This window comes from Globicephala melas, chromosome 7 (genome assembly GCF_963455315.2).
Source record: "Globicephala melas chromosome 7, mGloMel1.2, whole genome shotgun sequence".
Taxonomy (NCBI): domain Eukaryota; kingdom Metazoa; phylum Chordata; class Mammalia; order Artiodactyla; family Delphinidae; genus Globicephala; species Globicephala melas.
In genome coordinates, this window is record NC_083320.1 from 34,530,874 (window position 1) to 34,549,067 (window position 18,194).

Below are 18,194 nucleotides of genomic sequence, written 5' to 3' on the forward strand. Positions count from 1 at the left end.
CTTTTGGGTTTTTTTTGACCACACTGCATGGCTGTGGGATCTCAGTTCCCTGACCAGGGATTGAACCCAGGCCATGGCAGTGAAAGCCTGGAATCCTAACCACTAGGCCACCAGGGAATTCCCCATTTGTTTAGTTTTGCTTTTATTTCTATTGCCTTGGGAGACTGACCTAAGAAAACATTGGTACGATTTATGTCAGAGAATGTTTTGCCTACTTCTAGGAATTTTATGGTGTCATGTCTTATATTTAAGTCTTTAAGCCATCTTGAGTTTATTTTTGTGTATGGTGTTGAAGGTGTGTTCTAACTTCATTGATTTACATGCGGCTGTCCAACTTTCCCAATACCACTTGCTAAAGAGACTGTCTTTTCCCCATTGTATATTCTTGCCTCCTTTGTCGAAGATTAATTGCCTTTAGGTGTGTGGGTTTATTTCTGGGCTCTCTATTCTGTTCCATTGATCCATATGTCTGTTTTTGTGCCAATACCATGCTGTTTTGATTACTGAAGCTTTGTAGTATTGTCCGAAGTCTGGGAGAGTTATGCCTTCTGCTTTGTTCTTTTTCTTCAATATTGCTTTGGCAATTCTGGGTCTTTTATGATTCCATATACATTTTGGGATTATTTGTTCTAGTTCTGAGAAATGTCCTGGATAATTTGATAGGGATTGCATTAAATCTGTAGATTGCTTTGGGTTGTATGACCATTTAAACACTATTAATTCTTCCAATCCAAGAGCATGGGATATATTTCCATTCTAAAAGAATACTTTTCAACAACTTACAGCTCAAACAACTCAATTCAAATAGCTTAAACAGTCAAATATCTCAAACAACTTATAGCTCAAACAGCCTTCAGGCCTAATACCAGTCAGTTCTAAGGAGACAGGCTGTCTGAAGACTTCTCAGCCAGTTCCCATAGAACAATCCCTATTCCAATGGAATAGGTGGACAGCTGAATTGACACAGTTTCAGTGAAACAGCTCCTGTTGCAGTAGTAATGGGCCAAAGGCTTCTCAGCCAGCTTCAGTTGAAACAGTCTGATCTCAGAATCAGAATAAAGTGCCAAATGAGTACTCACATACAGAACAAGGCCTTAACCAGAAAGGACAAAACCTTAAAATAGGTTCTGAATAAGTCCTGGAGAGCTTCTAGTGCAAAGAGGCTGGAAACCTGAGTCCAAGAGAAAGACATACCTTCAAACTTCAGGGTCAGCAAGAAAAGCAGTGAGCTCACTGGGCTTAATTGTGGTTACTGCACCTGTTGGCTCATCTGCCCCAGAGCCATCTGGCCCCCATATGGGTTACCAGAATATTGACCTAAAACAAATAGACTGGCAGGTATTTCTCCAGCAAAAATGGGTTTATTCAGGATCAGCAAACACACTCTATTATTTAGATTTTTGAGGCTTAGGGATTCAAGAAACCTGGCATTCAATCTCTCCACATAGGAATGATGATAGGTTAAGGTGAAAACTCTTTGTTCTTGTAAACTGTTTATTCAGAAAGTAGTTTGAGGTGACTTGCTAAGTAAGTAATATTATGGATGACCACAATATCTACATTCTAAATTATATAACATTCAAGGTATTTATTAATAAAACAAAAAAGAACCTAACAGAGTTAACTGTGATGGCATATGGTATAATTGTTAGCTATAGGATTATTTAGGAAGGACTCTTTATTGCTTATTAATTCATACCCTTTGGTATATTAAAATGCAAAGGAAATCTTTTCCTTGTTCCTAAAAACAAGAAATCTTACTGATAACCCAGATTTAAATGTTTCTGTGTTAGAAAATTATCTCAAATATATGTTGAACTGTTGCTTGACATATTTACATGGCCATCTTTCTTTGATGTCTTTTTATAAACCAAATTTTACTTTTTGGAGGCCTCTGTGTGATGTAAAGTTATTTACCAAAAATAAAAAGGCAACTAAACTAATAGAACTGCTTTACTATTATTATTCAAAGTAGTATTAGTAGCAGCAGCAGCAGTGTACTACTACTCTTAATAGTAGTAGTCACTATTACTACTGCTACTAATTGGTGTGTTCTATTACTATTAATATTAATACACTGGTCATAGTAGACCTTATGTTTATAGAGGATGTTAATGTTTACAAAATATTTTCACATGCAATTAATTTTATTTTTAATTTATTTTTAAAATATTTATCGATTTATTTATTTATATTGGCTGTGATGGGTCTTAGCTGTGGCATGCAGGATCTTTTAGTTGTGGCGGGATCTAGTTCCTGGACCAGGGATCGAACCCAGGCCCCCTGTATTGGGAGCTTGGAGTCTTACCCACTGGACCACCAGGGAAATCCCTCACATGCATTTTATAACTTTCCACAGAAAATTTCTGAGTAAGAAGGACTGCTTTACTTTCAAAGTAAGCTGACAATGATTGTTATTCTTCCGAAAGAAGGCCATGGACTACTGTTAAGTAAATATAATATCAATTTAGCTGGTGAGGAAAAAGTAGAACCTTTTTTCTCAAGATGCGTTTCAGGTTCTACTCTTAAAATGCAGTATTAAAACTGTCTTGGAGGATTTCCCAGGTCCTTCTGGGATAAAAATAGTTTTCTTTTAAAACATAGCTTCCTTTTTCAGAACCTGACCAGTTGCAGGAGCTGTAGCCTCAGGGGACATTATGCAATAAGGCTTACCCACAACAGAGATTCTTAGCACTAGGTGACTTTTTATAGGAAATGTAAAAGTGAAATTCTCCATCAGTTCTCTATACCTATTTCTTAGCATTCAGTTCACATTTTAAAATACAAAAATGCCATTAAGAATTTTCAGAAGCCAAGTAAAAAGGTTAAATAACATTAAGAACTTTGGTGTTTTCTAATTCAGAAAGACAAATGCACCCCAAAGTTCACTGCAACCTAAGTATCCATCAATAGGTGAATGGATAAAGAAGATGAGATATATATACACACACACACACACACACACACACACACACACACACGGAATATTACTCAGCCATAAAGAATGAAATACTGCCATTTGCAACAACATGGTTGAAACTAGAGGGTATTATGCTTAGTGAAATAAGGCAGACAGAGAAAGACAAATACTGTATGTTATCACTCATATGTGGAATCTAAAAAGAAAACAAATGAATGAATATAACAAAACAGAAACAGGGCTTCCCTGGTGGCACAGTGGTTGAGAGTCCGCCTGCTGATGCAGGGGACACGGGTTCGTGCCCCGGTCCGGGAAGATCCCATGTGCCGTGGAGCAGCTGGGCCCGTGGGCCATGGCCACTGAGCCTGCGTGTCTGGGGCCTGTGCTCCGTGGCGGGAGAGGCCACAGCAGTGAGAGGCCCGCGTACCGCAAAAAACAAAACAAAACAAAAACAAAACAGAACCAAACTCGAAGATGTAGAGAACAAAGCAGTGGTTACCAGTTGGAAGAGTGAAGTGGTGGGGAGGGGCAGGATAGGGGTAGGGGACTAGAAGATACAAACTAAATATGTATAAAATAAATAAGCAACAAGGATATATTGTAGAGTACAGGGAAATACGGCCATTATTTTGTGATAACATTTTTTAAATAAATTTATTTTATTTATTTAGGCTGTGTTGGGTCTTCATTGCTGCATGAGGTCTTTCTCTAGTTGTGGCAAGCAGGGGCCACCCCTTGCTGCAATGTGCGGGCTCCTCACTGCAGTGGCCTCTCTTGTTGCGGAGCACGGGCTCTAGGCATGCGGGCTTCAGTAGTTGCGGCATGTGGGCTCGGTAGTTGTGGCTCACGGGCTCTAGAGTGCAGGCTCAGTAGTTGTGGCGCACGGAACTAGCCGCTCTGTAGCATCTGGGATCTTCCCAGACTAGGGCTTGAACCCATGTCCCCTGCATTGGCAGGCAGACCCCCAACCACCGTGCCATCAGGGAAGTCCCTTTATGATAACTTTAAATAGAATATAACCTGGGACTTTGCTGGTGGTCCAGTGGTTAAGAATCCACCTGCCAATGCAGGAGACACGGGTTCGAGCCCTTGTCCGGGAAGAACCCACATGCCATGGAGCAACTAAGCCCGTGTGCCACAACTGCTGAGCCTGTGCTCTAGAACCCCCGAGCCACAACTAATGAAGCCCGCGTGCCTAGAGCTCATGCTCCGCTACAAGAGAAGCCACCGCGGTGAGAAGCCCGCGAACCGCAATGAAGAGTAGCCCCCGTTCACTGCAACTAGAGAAAGCCCGTGCACAGCAACGAAGATCCAATGCAGCCAAAAATAAATTTAAATAAATAAATAAATTTATATTAAAAAAACATTTCAAATAATTTTCTAAAACTCCATCTTAAGGTTTTGTTGACTGGTATAGGGAATGATAGAAATAAGATAACATGGTTGTCTAGAAAGATAACCTGGCCCTATGACCCCTATCTGAAGAAGGTGTAGGGATCCAGCAGGCAGTGCTGGGAGTGCTATTGGTTCTGAGTGCCTTCTTCCCAGAGGATGCTGTCACTTGTCCAACTGGAAGGTTAGATGATTCTGCCATCAGAGTGTTGTGCCCACTCAAAGTGAACCTGCCATGTGAGATGCTTGACCTAACCCTTAACTGGTGGAGTCAGCCAATATTTATTAAAAGAATCTGTCGATTGTTGTATTTGTCAATTGCCCAATTGCTTTAGATCAGTTTGTGACAATCTGGTCAACTGTGGAGACCCCTGGAGATTATCAAAGTAAGCCACCAGCAGACTGTTAGCATTTTAGAAAGATCACTTTGGGGGAAGGGAGGTGTGGTGGGCTAGAAGGTGAGACCCCATAGGATTCTATTTTAACCAGGGCGATATATACCTCTTACAATGTGTTTTGTATAATTGCTTCTCTTCTTCCTCCTATAGATTTTTAAGCTACCTAGATTCTGGCAATACCACTTTGGGGTGGTGTATCAGGATAGGGTAGGGGTGGGCAGCCAGATAGGGGAATTTTAAAAAAGCTCTTTACATAGTTCTGATATGTTCACGCTTGCTTCTTCCGGGTGCTTAAGGGAGTGGGGAGAAGAGCCTCAGGGCAGGAGAGGGGACAGGGTTCTGTTGTTGCTGTTGTTTTGTTTGTATGTACATCGTATCTCCTCAGTGTGTATACATTGTGAGCAACTTGAGAATAGGATGTTGAAATATTAAGCCCCTAAACTTTGATTCATCTAGTCTTTAGTTAAAAATATAAATAAACTATTGTCACAATGGTGTTTGACAGTCCTGAGGAGGAAAAAATCAAGTACTTTGCATTTTCAATATACTGATTTGGATAAGCCTTGGAGAACATTTATATGCCAGCAATTTCTTAAGCACAAGGAACTAAGATACTGAACAAGTGGAAAAAGGTCTTGCTTGTATTGGTACAGGCTCTGCTCTTGTAATATTTGCTAAAAAAGGAAGAAGTTCCTCCTTAGTTATACATTTAATGTTAATTACATCGGGCTTTTTCAAAGTTAAGACAAAGTTCCTTGCATCTTCTCCCTGGAATGTAATTGTCTACTGGTTACATTTAGTCAATAAATTATATTTGTTGTAGGATATGAAATTTATTCAGTTAAATTGTAAATGAACTGTGTTCATCAATTTCATCACTATATAAATTGTGTAGCCTCTTCTGACATACAGAAAAATCTCAGAGTCCTGTGTCTGTTTTTCCTTGCTAGCCGTGTATCAGTGTCTAACTTTAAAAATATTAAACCATGACTCATATAATGTACAGTGAGCAAGATCAAAGATATAGTCAATGAGGGAGCCAAGATGAAAACACAAGTTCAAAGGAAGATATGAGAAACTGATACGGAAGAAAAGAATGCCAGAATAAGATTACACAGTTAGACAAAAACAAAACAAAACAAAAACAACAAACAAACAAACAAAACAAAAAACAACCCCAAACCCAAAAAAACAAAACCAAAAATCAAAACAAAACTGGTGAATGTCCTACAGGGCAAAAAAACTCCTGAAACCTTTGGCGTTATCTTTTCCACTCTACAGAAATCATTTGCTGTTTGTCAATGTTCTACAAGTTAACACCTGTATTAGTTTCCTATTGCTGCTGTAACAAATCACCACACACTTGGTGGCTTAAAATAATACAGATTTATTATCTTACAGTTTTGGAGGTCATATGTCCAAAATGGGTCACACTGGGCTAAAATCAAGTGTCAGCAGTGCTGTGTTCCTTCTGGAGACTCTAGGGGCGAACCCATTTCATGGCCTTTTCCAGCTTCGAGAGACTGCCTACCTCAAGACATATCTTTTCAGAGGATGAACCCTACTAAATAGTGGATACATAAAGTTCCATTTCCCTAGAGCAGTACTGTCCAATATAACTTTCTGGGATGACGAATATGGTCTCCTCTATGCTGTTCAATATTGTACCCACCAGCCACTCATGGCTTTTGAATACTTGAAAGGTGGCTAGGGTAACTAGAGAACTGATTTTTTTATTTAATTAATTAAAATTAAAATCTAAATAAGCCACATGTGGCTTACGGCCACCATATTGGACAGGGCATCCCTAGAGCATCAAATTACTCATTAATGGGTTTATTAGTTCTGGAGTATGACTTTGAACCCTCCCACAGTATTTTTTCCCCTTATTTCCAAGTTTTGGAAAAAATTCAACATGTGCAAGTAACATAAATAGTGACTCCAACAGATTAAAATTCAATAACAATGTAGCCTGATTTCTCTGTTAAGGAACTAGTTTCTTTATTTTTACCTTCCTTAGATCTCCTCGCTCATGAATATCTGAGTTACACAGTATAGGTTTCACAACTATCGAAACTTTCTGTTTGAATAGAGCATATTGTTTGCTCTTCCTTAGTCAAACATATGTTAAGTATCAGTTTGAGATAGACCCTGTGGTAAAGGATGAGTAAAATACAGTCCCTGACACCACAGTGGACCCATTATCTAGAAAGGGAGAGTACACATGTAGACAAATAGTTGGTGGGAGAGAAAGAAGAACCAGGTACAATAGGGCATAAAGGAGGAAAGGTCACATCCACCCCAAACTGTATCTGTTAGTCTCAGCAAGAAGGTTTATTGGCATGGTGGGTTGAATAGTGTCACCCCAAATTCATGTCTACCTGGAACCTCAGAATGTGACTTTGTTTGGAAATAGGGTCTTTGCAAATGTAATTAGTTAAGATTAGAGGTCATACGGGATTAGGGTTGTCCCAAGTCCAATGATTGCTGTTTTAATAAGAGAAAGAGAGAGAGCTGGACACAGACACACAGGGAAGAAGGCCATATGATGATGGAGGAAGAGATTGGAGTGATGCGGCTACAAGCCAAGAAGACCAGGAGCCTCCAGAAGAGGCAAGGAGGGATTCTTCCCTAGAACCCATGGCCTTGCCAACACCTTGATTTCAGACTTCCAGCTTCCAGAACTGTGAGGAAATAAATAGTTAAGCCATTCAGTTTGTGGTCATTTGCTACAACAGCCCTAGGAAAGTAATACTTTTTTTTTTGGCTGCGCCATGCGACTTGTGGGATCTTAGTTCCCTGATCAGGGATTGAACCCGATCAGTGAAAGCACCTGATCAGGGAAAGCGCCAAGTCCTAACCACTGGATCGCCAGGGAATTTCTTTTCTTTTTTTTTTTTTAAGGAGAGTAATACAATTGGAAAGATACTCTGTAGCTCACAGAACTGAGTGCTGAGCTGAAGAAGCCAGGCTTCAGATGTGTAGGAACAGGGGTACCTCTGAGGATCTCAGCTGCAGAGCTCATGTACTCTCCATGCCTGGCCCGGCCATCCAGGCAATCTGCTCCAGTGGCCTTTTAACCTTGTGTACCTCACTCAAGAGTCTGACTCTCATCAGAGAAACTCTGATCTGGCTTATTCTGTGCCTTTCCCACAGCCCTCCTGGAACACATGGAGTGGAGGACAGGTAACTTCTCAAAGGAAAAGACCCCAGTCAGATAAAAATGACAGATGACCACTATGCCAATGTTAGCACCATCCTTTTTGGAAGAAGAAACTGTCCTGTTGGATGCTACTCATTTAGCCAAGGAGGGTGGGTGGTTACAGATGTTGAGAAAGATTATCCTGGCAGCTCCGTGCAGAGCGGTTTGGAGCAAGAGTAGCTAGACAGCTGGTGACGTCAGCCAGAGTGAAGTTAAGGGAGCATGGGGGCGTCTCCTGCTGCCATGTCTGTGCCAAGGAAAGAACACTCTCGTTTTGCAATCTGTGGTTTCTTAACATTGACTCATTCAATGTTGTGTAGGGAGGCTGAGAGATGCCTTTATTTTCTATCGCCAATTATTTCCGCCTATTTTTTTACTTCTTTTTGGTATCTTGAAAGTCAGAAAGCTTACTTTTTGCTACTTGTCTACCCAGTTATATGAGACGATCAAGTGTTTTTACTGTTCCAGGGTGGAGCTCAGAGCAGATTGTTTTTCCTTTACGTGAGAGAAAACCCACCCAGAGAAGCCAGGCTCCGAAGGCAAGTGTACAATGCCTCCTGTGCACCCAAGACCCAAGGGGGAAGAACATAGAGCTCAGATGAGTGTCAAGGGTTACAATTTCTCACTATTATGGGCACCAAGGTACTGCTGACATGGAAAAGGGGGTGGAATTGTCTAGACAGAGAAAGGGGGAACAGCATCTCACTCAGTGGGTCCAGCAGGGGTAACAGGCAGGAACCACCTGCTTGTCCTGCTGCCTTAGACTCCCCCTGACATGCTGACATTTGGCCTTTGTGTCCCATCCATCTGTGGGATCAGTCGGGAGTAGCTCTAATCTTGACAACAGTGACTGGGCATTCTGGGACCAGCTATTCCTGAAGGAAAGAAAAAGGTAAAAAGTAGCTAATAAAAGTGGTTATACTCTGCGCTTGTGTAAGAAATGGCTGGATGGGATGGTGGTATGAGAGTCTTTACACTGTATAACTTTTCATATTTTTTTAACTGTGTGAATGTGTTACTTATTTAAAAAATTTAGTAAGTTTTATTCTTTAACAAGGCTTATAGAGCCCAAAGAACTGGTTTTTAGTATGTGGCTTCAAATATGTCTTTTAAAAAACTATTTTATTCATATCCATGCCACCCAGATTTTAGTGCATCAACTAACATGAATAATTTTTATTCAGACCCCTCTGTTCTTACTGCTTTATAGTTCTCAACCGTGACAAACGTTAAATAAATACCCAGTAACCATCCTTAGCCCTAATACACCAAATTAAAATAAAAATTATATTCACCATCATTTAAAATGATACAAATGATAAAACACACACATTTCTCACATTCATATTAGATTACACAGTTAAGGATTTTTTGTTTTTAAACTTTTTTTTTTTTTTTTTTGCGGTACGCGGGCCTCTCACTGTTGTGGCCTCTCCCGTTGCGGAGCACAGGCTCCGGACGCGCAGGCTCAGCGGCCATGGCTCACGGGCCCAGCCGTTCTGCGGCATGTGGGATCTTCCCGGACCGGGGCACGAACCCGTGTCCCCTGCATCGGCAGGCAGACTCTCAACCACTGCGCCACCCGGGAAGACCAAGGATTCTTTTTTAAAGAGCCAAAACATTTTTTCTTTATTACTTTCAACTTATTTTACCTTGGCTACTCCCACTAAGTTCCCCAGCTCTTCGGCTCATGTGTGCAAAAATCTTGTGTAATTTTTTTGTCCTGCCTGTGACCCTTCTGCATCTGTCTCCTTTCTCTTTGTGCTCCTGACCCACTTCCTCCCTTGGACTCCTGTGGCCCAGTGAGGCCTCCAGTCAGCCTGTGGACAGCTGTGTCCCAGTCACTTCAGTCAGACATACTCATGGCCTTCAGCAGCCCTCAGCCTCCTCCAGACTGACTACATGCCCAGTCTTTGCCTTCCCCCCCAGTCACCCAGAGCTCCCAGCTCAGCCTCACCTCCTCTGTGCATTCATTCCGGGAGTCACTGCAGATGAAGGCTTGGTGAGCCTGATAGTGTGGATTCTGGCTGACAGGGTGTCATTTTTCCCTCTCACTTTCTGGTCAAATAAAGCCTAATTCATATGCTGGTCTCTAAAATGCAGATTAGTAGACTTTGATGGATCCTGCATGTTTGTTTTTTTTAATGATATGTATTTTTTAAAGTTTTTTATTTATTTAAAAAAACTGTTTTGGCTGCATTGGATCTTTGTTGCTGCACGCGGACTTACTCTAGTTGCGGCGAGCGGGCTACTCTTGGTTGCAGTGCACGGGCTTCTCATTGTGGTGGCTTCTCTTGTTGCGGAGCACGGGCTCTAGGCGAACAGGCTTCAGTAGTTGTGGTACGTGGGCTTCAATAGTTGTGGCTCACGGGCTCTAGAGCACAGGCTCAGTAGCTGTGGCGCATGGGCTTAGTTACTCCGCGGCACGTGGGATCTTCTTGGACCAGGGCTCAAACCCATGTCCCCTGCATTGGCAGGCAAATTCTTAACCACTGTGCCACCAGGGAAGTCCCAATCCTGCATGTTTTAACTACAACATAAAGGTGATTACAATTTAGAATTCTTTTGCTCCATGTTACCCACTTCAGTATGTGGGAAAATGAGCAATTATGTATTTCTGAAACTGATACCAGATTGTATATTTTTCATAAACAAATTAAAAAAAATAAAATGTTTTGTGATCATGTTATGAAAACGTTTTTACATTGCTTTTTCCCTCCAAATTCCAAAACAATGTTAAGCAGTTGAATAGCTGACCTACCATGAGGAAAATACTCCTTTGCTGTCAGATGCAATACACAGACCCATAGCTACTCCACAGTAAAAACAAAACAATACACAGACCCATAGCTACTCCACAGTAAAAACAAAACAATACAAATTGCAGGTAAAGGATGACAGTTAAAGACTCAGAATGCAATTTCTATTTGCATTTTGTTTTAATTGCATAGCACGGAGAAGATTCTGACACATAGAAATAGTCGTAAGTGGTAAAGTGGCAAGAGGTTTTTTTTGGGGGGGTTTGTTTCATTTCATTTCATTTTTTTTATATTTGTCTTGCAATTTGAAGATGGTCTTTATTTTAAAGTCTGTACAAAAACTCAACAACCTGTTCATTCATTAGTGGTCTCCGATTTGTTAAAATATGGCATTTAGCACATCTGAGTGTGTGTGTGTGTGAGTGTGTGTGTGTGTGTGTGTGTGTGTGCAGCTGTCCTTTATTGAGTACTAGTGTCAGGCATAATACTATGCACTTTATATACCTTGTTTTATGTAGGAATTAGAGTGGACTCACCATCACATCCATACCTGGGTGTATGTTGTTAAGTTACTATTTTATAATAACTTAAAACAAAATTTTAAATGTTGCCTATTTTGATTTTTGTGGTTGGTATTGTGAGAGGAGAAACAAAAGTCTCATTTATTTAGTCTGATTTAGCAAAACTATCAATGCAAGTTCTCATCTGACAAAGCACAATGGAATTAAACATGCATATGTTAGCCCACAACTTGTGGGTTGTTTTAGACATTTAATTGGAAAATTAGCATTTGATGAAAAAACTTTGTTTTCTTTGAATCTATAATGTTATTCTCTTTTGCTTTCAGTTTTTCTAATGTTGCCCATTAAGTGTGCAGAAAAGCAGAAGTTTAATTTTCTAACAACGAAAATACTTGTTCCTTTTTATCAGCATATATTTCCCAGGTAGTTTTGGTGGCCACTCTCCAAAGTCCTCAGTGCTTTGTATTTTGTGCTAAGCAGCAGTACAACATTGTAGCAGTTGAACTCAACGAATACAAATAGACAACTCTTCCAAATAGCACTGGTTAATTATAAGTGCAGTAATCAATAGATTTTAATTTGATGTTTTGCACTCAAGTTGTAAGTGACTCTCGAAAGAATCAGGGAGTAGGATCTTTAAAATATCTTAATCCACAGCATTTCCATTTAAATTTTTATTTTAAAATAAAAAGAAAAACTGCATGTTGGGTAAAACACCCTGAACTTTCCTTTGTCAGCATCCAAAGCCATTCACATTTAGTGCTGAAGGATTGAAATGTTGGATAAGATTTGAAGAGAAAACTTGATTTACACACTTGTGCAATCCTAAGATTCCACAGAGCACAGCTTGAAAGCCACTGGACTAGCTGATCTTGTCATTTTGAGTAATAATCTTTCAGCTTATCGATCTTACCGTGTAGGAAATGACAACAGTGTTATGCTATAGGGATAGACCAGGGTTTAAATGTCTTAGGATCGTTTCTTGGGATCTAAGAAAGAAAGCAAATTAAATACTTAATATCGTAATACCATTGCAATATTTCACCAGGAAAATGATATCAAATCTGTAGGTTTTGAAAAATTTTTCTGATGGGAGGTGGCAGGATTTTCCTGGGGAATGGGACTGTACCATTCCTTTCAAGTGACAACTCTGAAAAGACAGTGGGTCAGTGTTGTCATCTCTGCTACCTGTAATGTTGCTAATTAAGAGCGCACTTGGATTCGTTACCTATCTTCTCTGCTTCTCAGATGTGAATCCTATGAAAACGTTTGGGGGAGGAGAACAGAATGGGGAAAGTGGTTAGGCTGAGTGTTGCTTGGAGCCTTTAGACCCAGACTCCTTTGCAGTGATCCGAGAACAGCCCTGTCTACACATTTAGCCAAATGATTTGTGTGGTACACACAAATCTTCCTTGTGGTTCTTAAGTCCTGTCTCTGCTGGGAATTCTCCCTCTTAGGTTTGGCCGAAAAGCAGAACAAGCAGAAGATACATTCCCCGCCTCCGCTGCTGTCATGTTTTTGCTTGCAGAGTTGACTTTTTGTTACAAAGGTGTTAAAAACATTAAAAAAACTTCCCATAAATAATGAAAAGTTATGAAGATTCCAGAAAGCTTCTCCTGATATTTATTTCACAAAAATACAAAAAGATGACAACAAACACAAATAAAAACACAGCCTGACCCCCAGGATATCTTTACAAGTTTTATTCTTACTGTTTGCTCTTAATCTGTATCGAAACGTAAATGGAGGGCTAGTTTGCCCTCCTCAAAGGGATTTCCCTTATTCTCTACCTAACTGCTGCGCTGGGAGTTACTTGGCTATCTTTATTGAGAATCAGCCTGTTCCACCTGGGCTGGGCTGGATGCAGGACAAATCGACCTCGTCTGAGGTAGATTCAGGTCAACTCTTCTGCTAAAGGTGATGGCAACTTTTAGTCTCTTCTAAAACGTGCTTCCTATTCTTCTCACTAGACCTGGGTTCCTGGGGTGCCCTTCTACTTTGGGACTCAGATCAATACTCATTCTCTAGCTACCCCAGCCTTCTTGGGTCTCACCCACTCCCTAGCTCCTTGAGTGAGGACACAACTTTCCTTTTTTCTCAAGGATCCCAGCTCTGGGACTTAAACTGCTCTTCATCGACCCTGGCTGATGTTCCCTTTAACTTCTCCCTTGTTTGGGGCCATCATTCCCTTCCTCCTTCCTCCTCTTTCTCCCTGGTTGGTTCCTTTTTTTTTTTTTAAATATGTGTATATATATATATATATATATATATATATATATATATATACATAAATTTATTTATTTATTTTTGGCTGCGTTGGGTCTTCGTTGCTGCACGTGGGATTTCTCTCTAGTTGCAGCGAGCGGGGCTACTATTCATTGCCGTGCGCGGGCTTCTCATTGTGGTGGCTTCCCTTGTTGCAGAGCACAGGCTCTAGGCGTGTGGGCTTCAGTAGTTGTGGCTCGCGGGCTCTCAGAGCACAGGTTCAGTAGTTGTGGCGCATGGGCTTAGTTGCTCCGTGGCATGTGGGATCTTCCTGGACCAGGGATCGAACCTGTGTCCCCTGCATTGGCAGGTGGATTCTTAACCGCTGCGCCACTAGGAAAGTCTCATCCTAGTTGGTTCTTGATAGCTATGATTAAGGCAATATATCACTATGGCTGTCAGAGATACATCTGTGCCCAGTCTCACTGGTTTCAAGGCCTAATGTCATCAATCCAGGATTGTTAATCATCCTCATTGGGCAGTAAAGGATGAATTTAGGAGGTTCCGTTGTCCCAACTCTGCACATTCCTAAGAAGGGGTTAGCCCTTGACCAGCTCGTGGGAGATAGCACCTCAGCCCTCAAAATAACCTGCCTTATGGGAGTGTTTTTGTTTACCTGAGGCCTTGGGCCATGTGATTTCACTTGACCTCTGGAAGACCTGGACACTGAATGACTAAGGTCAGCTATGCAGGTGACCTCTGACTATGTGACTGATCACCAATAAAACTCCTGGACACCAAGGCTCAGCTGAGCTTCCCTGGCTGGCAATACTTTGTGTATCTTCTCCCACATTGCTGCTGGGAAAAGGGGGTGCTATCTGTGTGACTCCACTGGAGGAAGACAACTGGAAGCCTCACCTGGTCTCTCCTGGACTTTGCCTTATGTGCCTTTGCCTTTGCTGATGTTAATCTGTATCCTTTCACTGTAATAAGCCATCACCATGAATATAACAGCTTTCTGAGTTCTGTGAGTCCATCATTGAAACATCAAAACTGAAGATAGCCTTGGGGACTTCTGACTCAATCATCATCATCAATGTATATTGACCATTTAATATGTGTGACAACTGCTAAATGCTTTTCATGGTTCTTATTCAAACCTTATAACAATGCTGTAAAGAAACTAGAATTATTCTCTTCACAAACATCTCCCCTCATTTTATAAAGAAACTAAATGATCAGAGAGGTTAAATAAATCATCAAAAGTAGGGCTGGGATTGCAACCCAGGTTCCTTTGACTCCAGGGCCATGTCTTAAACACAAAGCTAAAAAAGTGTGTCATAACTCCTTTCCCTGACCTGATAAGATGGCTACTATTTTCCTTTTTCCCATTCAGCATCACTTATTCCCTCCCTGGTTCCACATTAAATATGTTTACTCCAGGATGCCTCCAGCTTTACCAGACTAAAGGAGTAACCTTCCAGAGACCAGGTAGGAGAATTTTTAGATGCAAAAATACACATTCACTGGGACTCCCCTGGTGGCGCAGTGGTTAAGACTCCGACCTCCCAATGCAGGCGGCCTGGGTTCGATTCCTGGTCAGGGAACTAGATCCCACGTGCATGCCACAACTACTACACGTTATCGGGGTAGGTTCCAAAACCGTAAGGAAAAAGAATGCAGGCTTGTAGGACTGTCAGGACATCTCCCCATACCTGGAGAAATGCAAGGCTGTGTATGCATAGGATATGGGGTTGGGGACTAGTGTTTGGGGTCAAACCATCCAAGAACAGTGCGAGTAAAGCAGGCTGGCCACAGCACAGGAAATATTCACATGCCTTTCCTCTTTCATCTGGCAGGAAGGGCTTCCTTTACTGCACTAAACAGGTGGCACTTTGAATGCTGCCAGCTCTCAGAGTCTGTGTACCTAGAAATGCAAAAGAAGCAGGGAGGGAAAATGAGACATGCGTGCTAGTGATGTAGAGGGAGGAGAGCAGGTGGAAGGAGGCTGTTTTAGGGTTTTCCTTTTTTTTAGTTTTTTTTTAATTGAAGTGTAAATTGATTTACAATGTTTTATTAGTTTCAGGTGTACAACATAGTGACTCAATATTTTTATAGATTATACTCCATTTAAAGTTATTACAAAATAGTGGCTATATTTCCCTGTACTGTACAATATATTCTTGTTGCTTATTTATTTTATACACAGTAGTTTGTGTCTCTTAATCTTAATGCCCCTTCCCCAGGCCCTCTCCCCATTGGTATGTTTTAGGTTTTCAAAGTGGGGAAGGTAAATGTCTTTAGAAAAAAGACACTCACCAACTTTATAGAATAACAGGGCAGGACAAGTTCTCCAAAGCAGTATTTTTCTAATTTTTAAGGTTGTGGAACGCTTCATGTCTCTCAGTCCTCAAGATTTTTTAAAAAATGAAATCCTTGTTTCTAAGGAAGGTCCTAATTTGAAAGTGTTAATTAGGCATTTTCTGTATAAAGGAAATTTCATTTTTTTTCTTGTGGAATTTTAAATGACTACACAAAATACATTTTCCAATAAATACATGTTTCTTTCTCCCATCACGAAAAAGGAAATTTTGTATAGAAATGATGTTTCTTGTGGTATCTGTTTGAGCCAGGCTGCTCTGTTGGGCTCAGAGCAGAAACTATCACCAGCAACACTGTTCTGACCAAGTTAACCACCTAAGAAAAGGATAAGAGCAAAAATCAACAACTCTGATCAAGGTTACCAAAGCCACACTGGTAAAAAAAAAACAAACAACTTTTGATATGATTATTCAAACTGCAGAAATTTTTATAACAAAAATGCTCCAGCCTTCTTACAAATATCTGCTTTTCATTGATGCTTAAAGTCAATTACCTGTGAAAAACAGGTTGCTAAATCTTAAGGGCTGTTTTTTCTGCTCTCAGCAGTTCAACTTGATTTAATGCGGAAAACTCTTTTTAAGCCTTTGGGAGAGGTATATTTTGAAAAACGTCATTAACAGTTATAGGTATTAGGTGGAGACCTTAACTGTAATATTTACATGGTGACTTGTATTTACACAGTATTTTTACATGCATTATTTTACTTAATTCCAAAGGAAAAATACTGAATGTTTGACCCTGATTTCTGTTTAAGAAGTAGCTATATCCTGGCTTTTATTTACCTTATGATTATAAGAAGCTTGTTATAAGACGAGGTTTGGGACTTTCCAATGCTCATGTTCTAGTACACAGACCTGACCGTCTCACCTTCTTACTTGTCAGAACAAATTCTTTTGACGGAAGTATTCAAAGGCCAAATACAAAGAGTGTTAGTATCTATATTTCTCAAAAAAGATTTTTTTTCATAGTACAATATTGTATGCCAGTGTGAAGCATTATATATCTCAACTAAAAAACCACATTGGAGTTCGACCAAATGTAAATGCTAATACAGGCTCAGATTTGCTCCAAGGTGCTTTAAAGAAACTGGTCTGTGTCAAGAGCCAGGCTACAACAATTTCAGGAGGCCTGCTGTGTGAGTGAACTGTAGTTTCCAAAGATCTGAAGCAGCAGACCTGCACTGTGATAGGGGCTAGTTGCCAGCAAACTGCTGATTGGATAAGGACTATCCGGGTTTCACCCTGATGACATGAAGATAAAGTTGCTTGGCCACACATTTCTATTTCTTTTCTCTCTCTGCCACGGAGAACAACAACTGCAGCCTTTCAGTTACAAGTTTTTTTCCACCAGGGAGTCAAGATCAGAAACTTATGAAGAAGGCCATTTTGGAGGACTACTTAGTCCCAGGCTACTTTGAATCCATTGAAACTGCCACAGGGCCTTTGCACTAGCTGTTCTCCGCCTGGAACACACCTTTACCAGCTTTACGCTTGCTCCCCCACTTCATAAAGGCCTCGGCTCAAATGTAAATACTCCAGAGAAAACTTCTCTAATAATCTAAAATAATCTATCACAAGCTAGCCCCCTACTCTTCTACTTTGCTTCACAGTATTTATCACCACCTGAAATTGTAGGTTTCTTTATTTGTTTACTGTCTGGTTTCCCCAATAGAATGTAGGCTCCATATGGCAGAGATTGACTATCTCACTATTTTTTTAGTTACCAGCAGTGCCTGGCACATGTAAAGGGCTGAATAAGTATGCTAGATGAATGAATGATTGCATGATAAATGATCAAAGCTGGGGCCACATCTCATACCCCTTTGACTGTAAGAAAAGGTTAAGTTAGACAAGTTTATTCTGTTGACACACAGGGATAACCCACAGTTAGGCAAGCGCTTATAATTTACAGTAATTGTTTGTCTTCCCCCTCTGGTATACCATAAACAACTAGAGAGACGGCACCTTTGAGTCTAGTTCACCACTATACTCCTCGTACCTCAAACTATGCGAGAAGGAAAGTATCATTTAATTTGATTTGATTCAGATATGAATTTGATTGAAGATATGAAATTTGATTAAGATATGAAAGGTGAGTAGGGTGTTAGCCAGGTGAGGAAAAGCAAGAAAATGGTTCCAAGCTGTGGGAAGAGCTGGTGGAGGCCTCTGTCCTTGACATGAGGAACAGGCAGAAAGCAAATGTAACTATTGTAGAGAGACAAGGTGGGTAGGGAACCCGGTGTGGCTGGGGAAGTGGGTGGGGGCCAGCCATGCTGGACTTCGCAGGTTTATGCGTTTGGCAGGGCAATGTAAACAGGTTTATCTTTATCCTAAGATCAATGGGAACCTTTTCACCTTTGTACATGCTAGAGTGACATGATCATATTTGTCACACCACGTTGCAGTGGGTGTAAGG

The 18,194-nt window shown here is 40.8% G+C and overlaps 1 protein-coding gene across 1 annotated transcript in view; it reads right to left on the bottom strand.

Annotated features, from left to right (window-relative positions):
- Positions 1-8,680: 8,680 nt before the first annotated feature.
- The window catches only part of LOC115852843 (aldehyde oxidase 2-like), an 83,428-nt gene continuing 73,914 nt past the window's right edge, over positions 8,681-18,194 (bottom strand). The window contains 1 exon segment of the mRNA XM_030856077.3: positions 8,681-8,787. Within this exon segment, the coding sequence (XP_030711937.3) occupies positions 8,782-8,787 (6 nt within the window). The 3' untranslated portion in view covers positions 8,681-8,781.